Below are 13592 nucleotides of genomic sequence, written 5' to 3' on the forward strand. Positions count from 1 at the left end.
GAGACATTCTATAGTCCAACGAAGCCTTATAAGTATATAACGAATGATTTCCTAAGAGCTGCAGAATCAAAAAAGGAGCTAAAGCACAGAACACTATGCTTACCAGAATAAGGTTACCAGCCAAACTATCATGTCCCAGTACAATGCTCTGCCTTTAGTTGTATCCTGCTCATTTCTGCTCACCATCAAAATATTAAGCAATTTTGTCTGCTTACGCAGCAACTCTATGCGAATGATCCAAGTTGAAGTGTAACCTTGACCCAATCCCAACTCAGCTGCTAAAGAAATGTCTTCATGAACTAACACCTATCATTACTTTTGTTATCAATGAGTCATTTAATAATGGTTGTTTTCCTGAAAAATTCAAACTTGCAAACATTGTACTAATTCTCAAAGGCTTGAAATGTGATTCTGATGTACTTAATAATTACCGCCCTATTGCAAACTTGAAGTTCTTTGCTAAGACATTAGAAAGAATGGCAGCTTTACAGTTGCAACGGTACTTAAATGATCATGAACTCCATGCAAAATTTCAATCTGGGTACAGATCATTCCATAGTGTTGAAACTGCCTTACTGCGAATAACAAATGATGTATTGTTGACACTTGATATGGGCGAGGAAGTCATACTTGTCCTCTTATAGACTTCTCGTCTGCGTTTGACACCATCAAGCATGATGTCTTGCTGCAACGATTGTCGCAAAGGTTTGGTATTCGCAGTAAGGCACTCGACTGGATTGAGTCTTATTTGTCAAATCGTAACCACACTGTTGTTATAGGAAATGAACAATCGTCAAGTTATTGTATTGCTCAAGGGGTACCTCAAGGTTCTGTGCTAGGTCCCCTGTTGTTTACACTGTACACTGCTCCACTAGAGTCACTAATTGACAATCATAATGTTCATAAAATGTTCTACGCTGATGACACTCAACTGTATATTGCATTTAAACATTCAGAAGCACGTGATGTTATTACTCAGATGGTTGACTGTATTCAAGCAATTAAGGAATGGTCTCAAATCAACGGTCTTAAGCTCAATAGTAACAACACTGAATTCCTTCACATATCTTCCCGTTTTCGTTCCACAGATCACATATCATTCATTGATTTAGATGGCACACAGTTTAATTCTGTCAGGAAGTGTCGAAATTTGGGTGCTATATTTGATGATAATTTCACTATGGACAGTTTAGTTTCACAGAAATGCAGGTCAGCATCTTTTGCACTTCACAAAATTGGGAAAATTCGCAACCTGATAGATAAACACACTACTGAACGCTTGATTCATGCTTTTGTGGTGTGTCATCTTGATTTTTGCAATAGCCTCCTTTCTGGGATCTCGGCTCGTCAAGTGCAAAAGATGCAGGTTGTGCAGAACTCTGCAGCTCGTCTTATTTATCGTATTAGGAAACATGAATCTGTGTCTGTTATTCTAAGAGACTTACACTGGCTACCTATTCACTCTCGCATTTCATTCAAAATATTGTTGTTAGCGTATGAATGTTTTTATGATTTTGCGCCTCCTTATTTGACAGAGCTGTTAACATTGTACACACCTTGTAGAAATCTTCGTTCTAATAAGAAAAAGTTGTTTGTTATTCCACCAGTGATGACCAAATCATATGGTGAACACAGCTTTGCTCACACTGCCTCAACCTTATGGAACAATCTCCCGGAACACATACAAAACATTGACTCCATTGTTAAGTTTAAGATTGCTTTAAAGACGCACTTATTTAACATTTAATTTATCCATTTTGTTTGTTACCCAGTACATCTTGTCTTTGTATTATGTTGTGTTTTTCTAAAGAGCGCTTAGGGACATGTTTTATTACTATGTGTTATGCGCTATATAAGAATGGTTAATTATTATTATTATTTAAGTGACCAGTTTCGGTTTCTTCACACATTAAATCATGTGGGACCAAAACGTCAAATGATGTACGCGAGACTTTCAAAGCCCAATGGAGCCTTATAAAAGCACTGAATGTACCAAGGAGAAATTTTTCTAATCGAAATCAAAAGAATGAAAAAAAAAGAACATTCGAGGGATGCAAACAAACTGATTACTGGCAACACCAAACATTTACTTCGGAAATAATTGAGTATTAACCAGATATAATTATTTATCGCAAAAATATTCACAGATGAAATGGATAACTATTTGGTACTGGGACATAGATAATATTTAAAAAAGTATAACAAGATTGCATAATAAATAAGAGAAAACAAACCTGGTATATGCAGGGTAAAAAGGCATTAGAGGTTAAAGCTAAAAATCCGTGGAATTTCTATGTGTAATGTTTTTTGTTGTAAAACTAGACTCATTCGGTGGTGGTGGGGGGGGGGGGACTCTCTCTGTTTTCGAGAAAATCAAGCATCTGAAAGCACAGAACTTCGTGTGACAGGGGTATATTTTCTTTCATTATTATCCTGCAACTTCGACAACCAACTGAGCTCAAAGTTTCACAGATTTGTTATTTTGTGCATATCTTGGGATACACCAAGTGAGAAGAATGGTCTTTTACAATCACCAAAGGTGTCCAGTGCCTTTAACACAAGGAAGTGGAATTCAGCCCTTTTAGAAATCACGGTTTTATATTCGGCTCTGGCCTAGGCTACGTACATTTTTAATCCAACTGTCGAAGCCTGTAAGCCAACGCCATAGTTTCGATTAGGCTTTGTATATGTAACCTGTTGCATTGTTCTAATTTGCGACCTAAAGCGCTGCTGCACTATTATATTCTTATCCATTTTGCTCTCCATACAATACATAGATTATATAAATTATCCAGTAGCCATGATTTCCTTTTACAACTACCTCCTGAAATGGTAATGCAGCTGTATTGCAAATTGCATTATAACACAAATTGTTTATAACAAATTTGTAAATAACATCATGACCTTGCGTACATGGCTAGCTGGTTATGATAAACACAGTCCGTTTATACTGAAAACAATTACTTCACGTATTGAAAGAGTTTTGTTTTATCAGTCCTCGATCTTACTTCCTTCTTTTGGTTGTAAGCATTTTTCTTTCATCAAGAATAAATTAAAAAAAGGGTTAACCCGTGTAAAGCTATACGTTGGTCATAATTTATGTATAATAAAACTACCAGTAATATAAATGTTTCAGATGGTTATAAGATTCTGAATTTGACGCACTTATCTACAAATGAAGTAAGGCTACTGAAATAAAAAGAGAAACATTTCCAGGACACGTTGTTGAAGTTTTGCGGTGTTGCAAATTACATTTGGATCAATTTGCTGGTCCAAATTTTTGCTTTCGTTTTGAATGTATTTTTTTGAGTCAGCATAATTTTAGACTTGCTTTGAGGCTTCTAGCAATTGTGCAAACAGCCTTTAAATGGAAAATGTACCTTTGGTTTTGGGAATCGTTGGGTGTTTTAAAGGCAGTGGACACTGCTGTAATTACTCAAAATAATTATTTGCATAAAACCTTACTTGGTAACGAGTAATGGAGAGCTGATGTTGAGAGTATAAAACATTATGAGAAACGGATCCCTCTGAAGTAACGCAGTTTTCGAGAAATAAGTGTTTTTCCACAAACTTTGATTTCGAGATCCAGAATTAGAATTTGAGGGGTCGAAATCAAGCACCACCTTCGTGCGATAAGGGTGTTTTTCCCCCTTCATTATCTTCAACTTCGACGACCAATTGAGATCAAATTTTCACGGGTGTGTTATTTTGTGCATAGGTCTATATGGAGATACACCAAGTGAGAAGACTGGTCTTTGACAATTACCAATGGTGTCCAGTGTCTTTAAAAATGTTTACCAATCGAATACATCCCCTTTAAAATTTGTATTGAAACAAATCCATCAATATGACGAATATGGGGATATTTGTTGATCTTGATATGAAAAGTGATACTGTGTTAACGTATTAAATATGGAAAGCGAAAATTGGCTCCGGTATCCCCTTTCTATAATATCCATAGTGTTCTTTCATTGTTACTGGGAGCGACATCATAACAAAAGTTTATATTCTATTTTTTTTTATAACGAATCATCATACTGTACAAAAAGTAATGATACAGCTTTAACAGTTTCAAAGGTTTTGAAAACCATGACATAATGGTGGGGAGTTCCACCATGGTATTGACGGCACAAGTTGGACTCGGACCGAGGACATTCGCACTAAGTTTGAAAGTGTTAATCGTATTGATGTTTTTTGCTCATGAACGACTTGGCTCATGTACAGCATATCGTGTTGCACTTCCAGAGGCATTGAAACTGAATCGTGATCAAATGATTGAGCACTTCTGCACAGCAGGGTAAGGAATGTATTATTATCAAGTAGGCATTTTCTGTTAATAACATATTAAGTATTGACATAAGGGGAAAGGCATTTTATTTGTTTTCACCCTTGCACTAATGTGACTGTATAAAGCACCTGTATACTCAGTGCTTTTCCGACTTTTTTTTTGAAAAAATGCCCGCCATCCGAAATTGGTTGTGACTTGGACACATAATTACACAACAAACTGAGTTGTTTCTTTTTAAAATTCAAAGCTGCGCAAGTGAGCCTGAGTTACATTGTTGGTCCATTCAACGGTCGCCAAATCCGCTATGTACGCAGATCTGTTCATCTGAGATCTGTCACGATAATTGCTGGATCGTCCCAGGTATGTTTACAATTTCAGGGTAAACATAGTTTCATTTCATTTTATTTATTAATTTTACAGGTAAAAATGCAAAGTACGTACGGAAAATGAGAACGATGAAGAAAACACATATGAGAGAGAGAGAGAGAGAGCAAGCGTACAGTAGCACGCCGCAATTTAAGAACAGACAATATAAATACACATGTAGACATTAGATGGACATTAATAAAACTATTAGAACTATTCAATTAAAAGCTCAAATGGGCATTACAAAAAAAGAATTTATTTGGTAAAAGAGAGATTCGGATAAAATTACAATAGTAAAGGCACTATGAAAATAAACATCAAATTAGTCTTCGTCATTAAAAGTGATAAAAGTATTTCAGTGCAGGATTTGAAACTTTGCATGGTGGAAATAAGATATAGTAAGGTTTGGGGGTAAACGTAATGATAATCTCTAGTTGAGCTGTCTTGGTTCTGTACTCTCTACCATCCTACCATAATTTAATATTCATGTAGGATTTTTTATTCCTCAAAGGATTTGGGTACTTTTTGTAACACAAAACACACTGTCCACAGATTGACATTAAACTTACTCAGTTTGAAGATAATGATAGTACAAAGCTTCTCTTAAAGGCAGTGGACACTATTGGTAATTACTCAAAATAATTATTGGCTTAAAACCTTACTTTGTAACGAGTAATGGGGAGAGGTTGGTGGTATAAAACATTGTAAGAAACAGCTCCCTCTGAAGTGGCCTAGTTTTGGAAAAAGGAGTAATTTTTCACGAATTTGATTTCGAGACCTCAAGTTTAGAACTTGAGGTCTTGAAATCAACCATCTAAACGCACACAACTTCGTGTGACAAGGGTGTTTTTTTCTTTCATAGTTATCTTGCAACTCCGACGACCGATCGAGCTCAAATTTTCACAGGTTTGTTATTTTATGCATATGATGAGATATACACCAAGTGAGAAGACTGATCTTTGACAATTACCAATAGTGTACACTGTCTTTAAAATAATATTGACTTGCCGGGGGAGGTGCAGTGCTGTAGTTTTGAGAAATGAGTACTAAAACAAGTAAAAAATAACACACACGTTTACGGCGTGGGGTTTCGGGCCCGCTTTAGGGCCCCGGGATTTTTTTTAGCCCGTAGATGCTCTCTGGTGCAATCTAGTGAATCTCAGGGGTGATGTTTCCCCCTCTCAGATGTTGGAATTTAATGCATATTTCAAGCTATGATGCACCTATTTTTGCTATCATGGTTATTGTACCTAAAAGCAACTCAATTATAGCTTCGTTACATCCATACTGTTTCTGCATTCTAATGCTCAGACGGCGTTTCATCCCTATCATCACCAGACCTAAGACACAAGTTTTATGTGGCAAATCTGTCAGAATGGAACAGAACATCTGTAAAATGTGAGCAGCAGTAGAACCTTTTGGGTTGACAGCATCTTCAAGTGCGGATCTATGAACCAAGTTTTAGGGGGAAAATCTGTCGAAGAGTGAGCTCACGAGTGCGAAACCTTTACGGCATGGGTCCGGGCCCGATGAAGGGCCCGGGAAAACAGATGCTCTGTGGTGCAATCTTAGGCCAATAAGAGGCATACAGAACGGAACAGAACATCTGTAAAAATAAATGTGAGCAGCAGTAGAACCTTTTGGGTTGACAGCATCTTCAAGTGCGGATCTATGAACCAAGTTTTAGGGGGAAATACTGTCAAAGAGTGAGCATTTGAGTGTGAAACCTTTGCGGCATGGGTCCGGGCTCGCTCAAGGGCCCGGGAAAATTTTGTTACTTTATAGATGCTCTGTGGTGCAATCTTTAGGCCATTTAGCGGCCAAATGGCAAACGAAAGAGAACAATGAGCTGTGTGAATATTGTGTTCCAGTGCTCCACAGTTCCACAGTGCAAAACACGATTTTCATGATAAAGGTGGTCAAACGACACGGGGAACATTTGATAATGTGTCCCCCACCCTTCGAAAATGGGGTGGGGTGGGGTTGGGTACACGTCCCTTCCACTCTTTAAAGGGGGAGGTGCAAATCTGTCAACGATGGAGCATGCGTGTGAGAAGCCTTTACGGCTCGGGGTGCGGGCCCGATTAAGGGCCCGGGAAAGTTTTGCATTTTAGATGCTCTGTGATGCCATCTATGGCCAATTTTGAGGGGGGATATTGTGTCATCCTTTGTCCACAGGATTAATGCCCATATATAGGGACACAGGGTTTCGTCTTACACAGTGCAAAACTTGGGCTTCATGATCAAGGTGGTCAAAAAGGTAACTGTAATGTAAATCTGTGGACATTGTGTAAAAAGTACCCAAACCCTAACGTTAAATGCTTTTCTGAACTCCTGTTAGGTTCAATTCCCCGCTGCTTTTCATTCAGAGATCGGATCTGTAGCTACAGCAATGCTGATGTTTGCCAGGCTAGGTACGGGGATGAAACAAGTACGTGTGTGTACGCCTCATCGTCACCAGCATTCTGCATCTGCCAGTACATGCCAGATACACCGTATATCAGGTAAACTTCCAAGGCTTAAAGCCATTGGACACTTTCGGTAAACAGTATATTGTTCAAAGGCTCACATTTCGTGTATCACAACATATATATAAAATAACAAACCTGTGAAAAATTAGGCTCAATCGGTTATCGGAGTTGGGAGAAGGTAACGGGAAAACCCACCCTTGTTTCCGCACGTTTCGCCATGTCATGACATGTCATTATTGTGTTTAAAATAAATCCATTATTCTCGATATCGATATCGAGAAGTGATAATTGTTTTAATGTTTTCTCAAAAAGTAAAGCATTTCATGGAATAACATTTCAAGAGAAGTCTTTCACCATTACCTTTTGTAAACCCTGTAAGTTATTTGTAAATCTGTGAGCTTTTTTTGTTTCTGTTCAAAAGTGTATAATGGCGTTAAGGCCCGGTCACTCAGGCCCCGATAACGACAACGAAAACGAGAACGTTAAAAATGCACGCCATCGATTGGTTGAATTGCTATACGCCGAATACGCGCCCACGCTCATTCAACGATCGGGGACGTGCATTTATAACGTTCTCGTTTTCGTTCTCGTTTTCGTTCTTGTTACCGAGGTCTGTGTGACCGTGCCCTGTGTGACCGGGCCCACACAGGGTCACACAGGCCTCTGTGACCGGGCCCACACAGGCCACAAAGGCCCTGTCACACAGACCCCGATAACGAGAACGAAAAGACAACGTTAAAAGTGCACGCCCTGAATGAGCGTGGGCGTATTCTGCTTGGAGCAATTCAACCAATAGAATGCGTTCTCTTTGCGTTGTTATCGTTATCGTTTTCGTTATCGCTGCAGTGTGACTCGACCTTAGGTAAATTTTTTTGCGCCAAAGCAAAAGGTTATATCAGTAGAAGGAAGTCATTACAAAATGTGGCAGTGCTGTGAAACACACTATCAAGCATGTTTTCCACCTTCACATTTTAAGGCGAGACGTGAATCTTGAAACGAAATTGGCCCAATTTCATAGAGCTGCTAAGCACAACAATTTGCTTTTCATGAAATGTTTGCCTTGATCGAAAACAGGACTCCCAACCAAATTTCCATGCTATTATGGTTGCCACTCTCTACACACGGAACTATGGGATTTCACTGCACTTTTTTTTAAATACATCGAAAGCGAATTAGCAAAATACACAGCAGTGTCCATCAACATGCAGTGTTTTTTCGTGCAACAGTGCAGTACTGTATCGCTACCATCTTCAAGGCACTGGGCACATTGGTAATTAGTCAAAATAATTGTCAGCATAAAAACTTACTTGGTAACGAGCATAGGAGAGCTGTTGATGGTAAAAACATCGTGAGAAACGGCTCCCTCTGAAGTAACATAAGTTTTGAAAAAGAAGTATATTTTCACTAAAATATTTGAATTGATTTCGAGACCTCAGCTGAGTTCTCGAAATCAATCATCTGAAACCACACAACTTATAAAAAAAGCAAGGGGTGTTTTTTCGTCCATTATTCTCTCGCAAATTAAACGACCGATTGAGCTCAAATTTTGTTCATAGGTTTGTTATTTTATGCATATGTGGAGATATACCAAGTGAGAAGACTGGTTTTGGGCAGTTACCAAAGGTGCCCAGTGTCTTTAAATAACATTCAAGTCAGAAGTGATGGTTCAAGGGCAAAATGGTCAGACTTCATTTTGTGTAACTACGATGATTAAATCTGTATGAGGTTTGTAGACTTCATTCAATACAATATCTTTTTTAAACCCCTGAGATGTGAGCCATCACGGTATGAAGGTCTTTCTCTAAGAACTCTTACAGTTCTTGAAGACACTACATCACCACAAGCAGCCACTGTAGCACGACACACTACACCACAAGCAGCCACTGTAGCACGACACACTACACCACAAGCAGCCACTGTAGCACAGCACACTACACCAACAGCATCCACTGTAGCGCAAGACATTACCCAACAAGGCACCACGGCACTAGACACTACAGCACAAGCTACTACACCACAGTACACAACAGCACAAAATGCCATATCTGAAGAAGTTACAGCAAGGGCCACTGTAAAACAAGACTCCAAACCACAAGGAACCAAAGAGCAGGACATTGCATCACGCGTCACCACTGATTTCCAACAAGATGACAATGAAACTAACCTGGCAGCTATTGTTCTTGGATCTCTGTTTGCTCTTCTACTCATCTTGACGATCATCCGTACCGTGTTACTCGGCCTTCGAAGACGGGGAAGACTACGGACCGTCAGGAAACAGGCTGCGTAAGTTTTAGCTCCTATACAAATCAATTTCTCACCTTATCACAAAAATCCAAGTGCTTAAAATTAATACTTAATTAATACAGTTAATAGTGCCGTCGCTATTTTATTTTGGAGAGTTGCGCTTAAAAATAAAAATGAATGCTTAAAAAAAAAATGCTTCTTAAATTTAAAATAACTATACTCTTCCTTGAAATAAAACTAAGTGCTCTGAAAATGAAATATAAAATGCTATCTAACATTGGCACAACTAACTGATTTTGTAAATCAATAAAAGGACGGTGTTTATTGTTTTACTTTTAGGGAGACCAAGGGGATAGCTCAGTGTTCAAGTACTTTAATTTGCATATTATTGTTGTTATCACACATTGCCTCCTTTAAAAAAGCAACGTTTAGTAAGTACCGGTAGGCCTTTCATACAAAAAAACTTTATTTGAATGGTGCACTAATTTTTGGTTGTTAACTTTTTAAAAGTTTTAAAGTGTTTTTAACTGTTTTAAATATTTGTATTAAACAGAAAACCTGCTGAACTGTCAAGTGTCAAGAAGTTGGACACAAGTTCAAGTAAGTATAGTGTATGATTCATCAATGAGGAATAACAGCCTCTTTGAGGTTTTCAGAAAGTCGGTAGCGATATGCAACTACTCGAAGTGGAAACATTATGCATGAGTGTGTAGCACGATCAAAGTTTTCTTTGGGAGACTTAGGAACATTACCAGGTAAACTTTTGTCCATTTCATACGTTGGTCTGTACTGGGCACGCGCACATTACCGAGAACAATCGATTTTACCTGATAAGTTTGATCATGAAGCAATACATTAGTTCCAGGGTTTGATGCAACCAACCACCCCCAAATTTCCCCATATTGTGACATTGTTTGAAACGGTAACTGGAGTCAAACCTAGTCTGAACATCTGACGCCACACTCCAAGGCTCGTGAATTACGCCAGTTACCAGCATTAAGTGTTGGGATGTCCGCAGCCTCGCTACCATGGGCAACGCGCCGTTTCGACAGGCATGCTGGGAAAAAAATGGCACGGTGAGATCGATCACCCCTGGGAACGACGTTGGGGTGCCCGGATCAGATACCAACGAACCTTGACATTGTATTTTTTCCACATAAAGCAACAACATGAAGTGCATTTACATACAACTATTCTGCACACCGCATGCGGACGACCGAAAGTGCAGCAAACAAACGTCACCTCGGACCAATCGAAACACATGGGAAGCTTTAGTCTTGGTTTCATTTGATGCACTTATTTCATTGGATTAACGTGCGATGACGTAAGCTTCCCTAGTCTTGGTGCAAGACGTTTCTCGTTTCCTTTTCACGCACACCGCGGCCAATTCACCGACAGCACGCGCAACGACTCACCTGACTAAAGTCAGGTGAGTCGAGAGTCGGCGCGCGCGCTGTCGGTGAATTTGACCGCGGTTTGCGTGAAAGGGAAACGAGAAACGTCTTGCACCAAGACTAGGGAAGCTTACGTCATCGCACGTTAATCCAATGAAATAATTGCATCAAATGAAACCATTTGGCCCGTAGGACCAGTACCTGTATTTTCCCTTGTGAATAAAGATAGATACAAGTCTAAAGAAATCCTACATCATGCTGTTAAAACTACTTTTCATTATTTTTACGGATTATGTTTGGTCTAGGTATCAACAGACGACAGTTACCCGAAACACCGCCACCAGACGGCAATGTTGAATACGCATACATACCCTACCTACCAACAACGAATCAACGGCCAGAAAGTCAAGCTTACGCTTCCGTACACGAAGAACAGGGGAGCTCCCACTATGTCGAGAACGGGCAAGAAGATGAAGAAACCACCGACGGCATCAAAAACACCTACTTTGGTTGGATCCCAACTGTTGAAAAATTGACTGAGAATGAGACTTCTGAAACCGCTGAAAGCCAAGGCGTGTCCTCTGCGACAGGGGATGTTCGTCTGGAGGACGACGACACCTCTTTTCCGTCGACTCAACATAAGGTTGGAACCTTTGATGGATACGAGATTCCAATGGTTAAACAAACTGCACAAAACCATTGATCTTGACATTTGGACCCAATTTCCTAGAGCTGCAGCACAGAAAGGAGCTCAGCACAGAAAGTTTTGCTTACCAGAACAAGGTTATCAGCCAAACTATTATATCCCAGTACCATTGTTGTGCCTGGTACTCTGCTCATGTCTGCTGAGCATCAAATTGTTGAACAATATATTATGCCTAAAGACACTGGACACTATTGGTAATTGTCAAAGACAGTCTTCTCACGTTTTGTATCTCAACATGCATAAAATAACAAACCTGTGAAAATTTGAGCTCAATTGGGTATCGAAGTTGCGAAATAATAACGAAAGAAAAAAACCCTTGTCACACGAAGTTGTGTGCTTTCAGATGCTTGATTTCGAGACCTCAACATCTAATTCCGCGGTCTCTTTTTCGAGACCTCGAAATCTAATTCTAAAGTCTCGAAATCAAATTCGTGGAAAATGACTTCTTTCTCAAAAACTACGTCACCTCAGAGGGAGCCGTTTCTCACAATGTTTTATACTATCAACAGCTCCCCATTACGCGTAACCAAGTAAGTTTTTATGCTAATATTTATTTTGAGTAATTACCATCAGTGTCCACTGCCTTTAATTAAGCAGCTCTATGATATTGTACAAAGTTGAAGTGATCAGTTTCGGTTTCTTCACACGGAAATCATGTGGGACCAAAACGTCAAATGATGTAGCCGTATAAAAGCACTGAATGTACCAAGGAGAATTATTTCAATCGAAATCAAAAGAATGAAAAAGAAAAGAACGCTCGAGGAATGCAAACAAACTGTTTAAATATTAAAATTGTTTTGCCTTTCATTTTCTTGGACGGCCATTCTTCAAAAATTCAAATGCTTAAATGATACAAACTGACAAAAAGTTCGGATGGTGCAGTGTAAATACAAACAATTAAAAAAGTATAGTTATGGGCAAAGTAAAGATTGACAATTTATTGCACCCAGCAAAATAATTAACGGCATGCTATAACTAGCAACACCGACCATTTATATCGGAAATAAATGAATGTTAACCAAATATACTTATCGCAAAAATATTCAGATGAAATGGATAACTATTTATATATTCTGCACAAAATTTCACAAACGGGCAAAACCAAAATATTTATCACTAGTTTGATGATAAATAAACATAAACTTCCCAAACACTGGGTGAATTTTATTATTGACCTTATCACCAGTCATACCATGTGATTCTTCACCAAGTCTGATCACTAGGCTATGGGTACGGCAGGTCGCTGATGGGATTGTTTTGATGGTACAAGAATGAACTTGGCACACAGTCAGAGTGTGTCACGAGAAAGATATTTTGTTAGATTTGGTCATCACTTAGGATTTAAGGCATTGCATGGTGAGGTATCAATATGTATTTGGTTTGCGGTAACACCATGTGTGTATCTACTTGCCAGGTAGAGTTTGTTCTTAGAGAACTGTCTTTCTTTATTCTACTACCGCGGAGTAGATGTCTGGGGGTTCGGGAGACTTCTCAGTTCTCAGTTCATTGGTCATCATAGCAAATAAAAGACTGACAAGCAACTGCATTCATTAACAAAATTTTTAATTTGCTTACTTTTCTACGATAAAAAAGAAGAAGACAATCTGCAATAATTCTACATCTAAATATCTTTCTCCTCTGACTGTGTGTCAAAATTCCACTATCATAAAAAGCACAAGTCCCTTTTCCCTATCCTGCCCCATGATATGGCAATACCAGTGTTTCATTTGGTGCTCGAATGGGACATTGTGTAACCCCCCCCCCCCCCCCAATTGTGTCGTCACTGTGTGACGCGTACTATGTGATATACGTAGCCTAACCCCCTTATCATAGACTTGAAACCAAGTCTAAGAGATCGAGTTTTTTGTGTTATAGACCTTTGGTCTTTTGCAGCGTCACAGCTCGAGCTTTTGCCAACCCAGGTTGGAAAACTACGGAAAGCCATAAATGCAAATCAAAAACAGATCACTACCGTTTGTAACAATGTACAAACATATTCAAACATTGTGTTGATGTTGTTGACAACAAAACAACTAATTATGTGAGGTATTTTATTTAATTGAAAGTTTGCAGGAACATTTGATTTGGTTAAAACATATATTTGTACGACTGCGTGTTTTACT

General features: G+C 39.0%; 1 protein-coding gene across 1 annotated transcript; it reads left to right on the top strand.

Annotated features, from left to right (window-relative positions):
• The first annotated feature begins 4584 nt into the window (after positions 1-4584).
• LOC139939116 (uncharacterized) lies at positions 4585-11466 on the top strand. The gene is made up of 5 exons (XM_071934855.1): positions 4585-4648; positions 6996-7158; positions 8896-9408; positions 9923-9969; positions 11069-11466. Exons 2-5 carry the CDS (start codon positions 7136-7138, stop codon positions 11464-11466), a joined length of 981 nt encoding a protein of 326 aa, XP_071790956.1. The 5' UTR covers positions 4585-4648; positions 6996-7135.
• The last annotated feature ends 2126 nt before the right edge of the window (positions 11467-13592 follow it).

Source organism: Asterias amurensis, chromosome 6 (assembly GCF_032118995.1).
Source record: "Asterias amurensis chromosome 6, ASM3211899v1".
Classification (NCBI taxonomy): domain Eukaryota; kingdom Metazoa; phylum Echinodermata; class Asteroidea; order Forcipulatida; family Asteriidae; genus Asterias; species Asterias amurensis.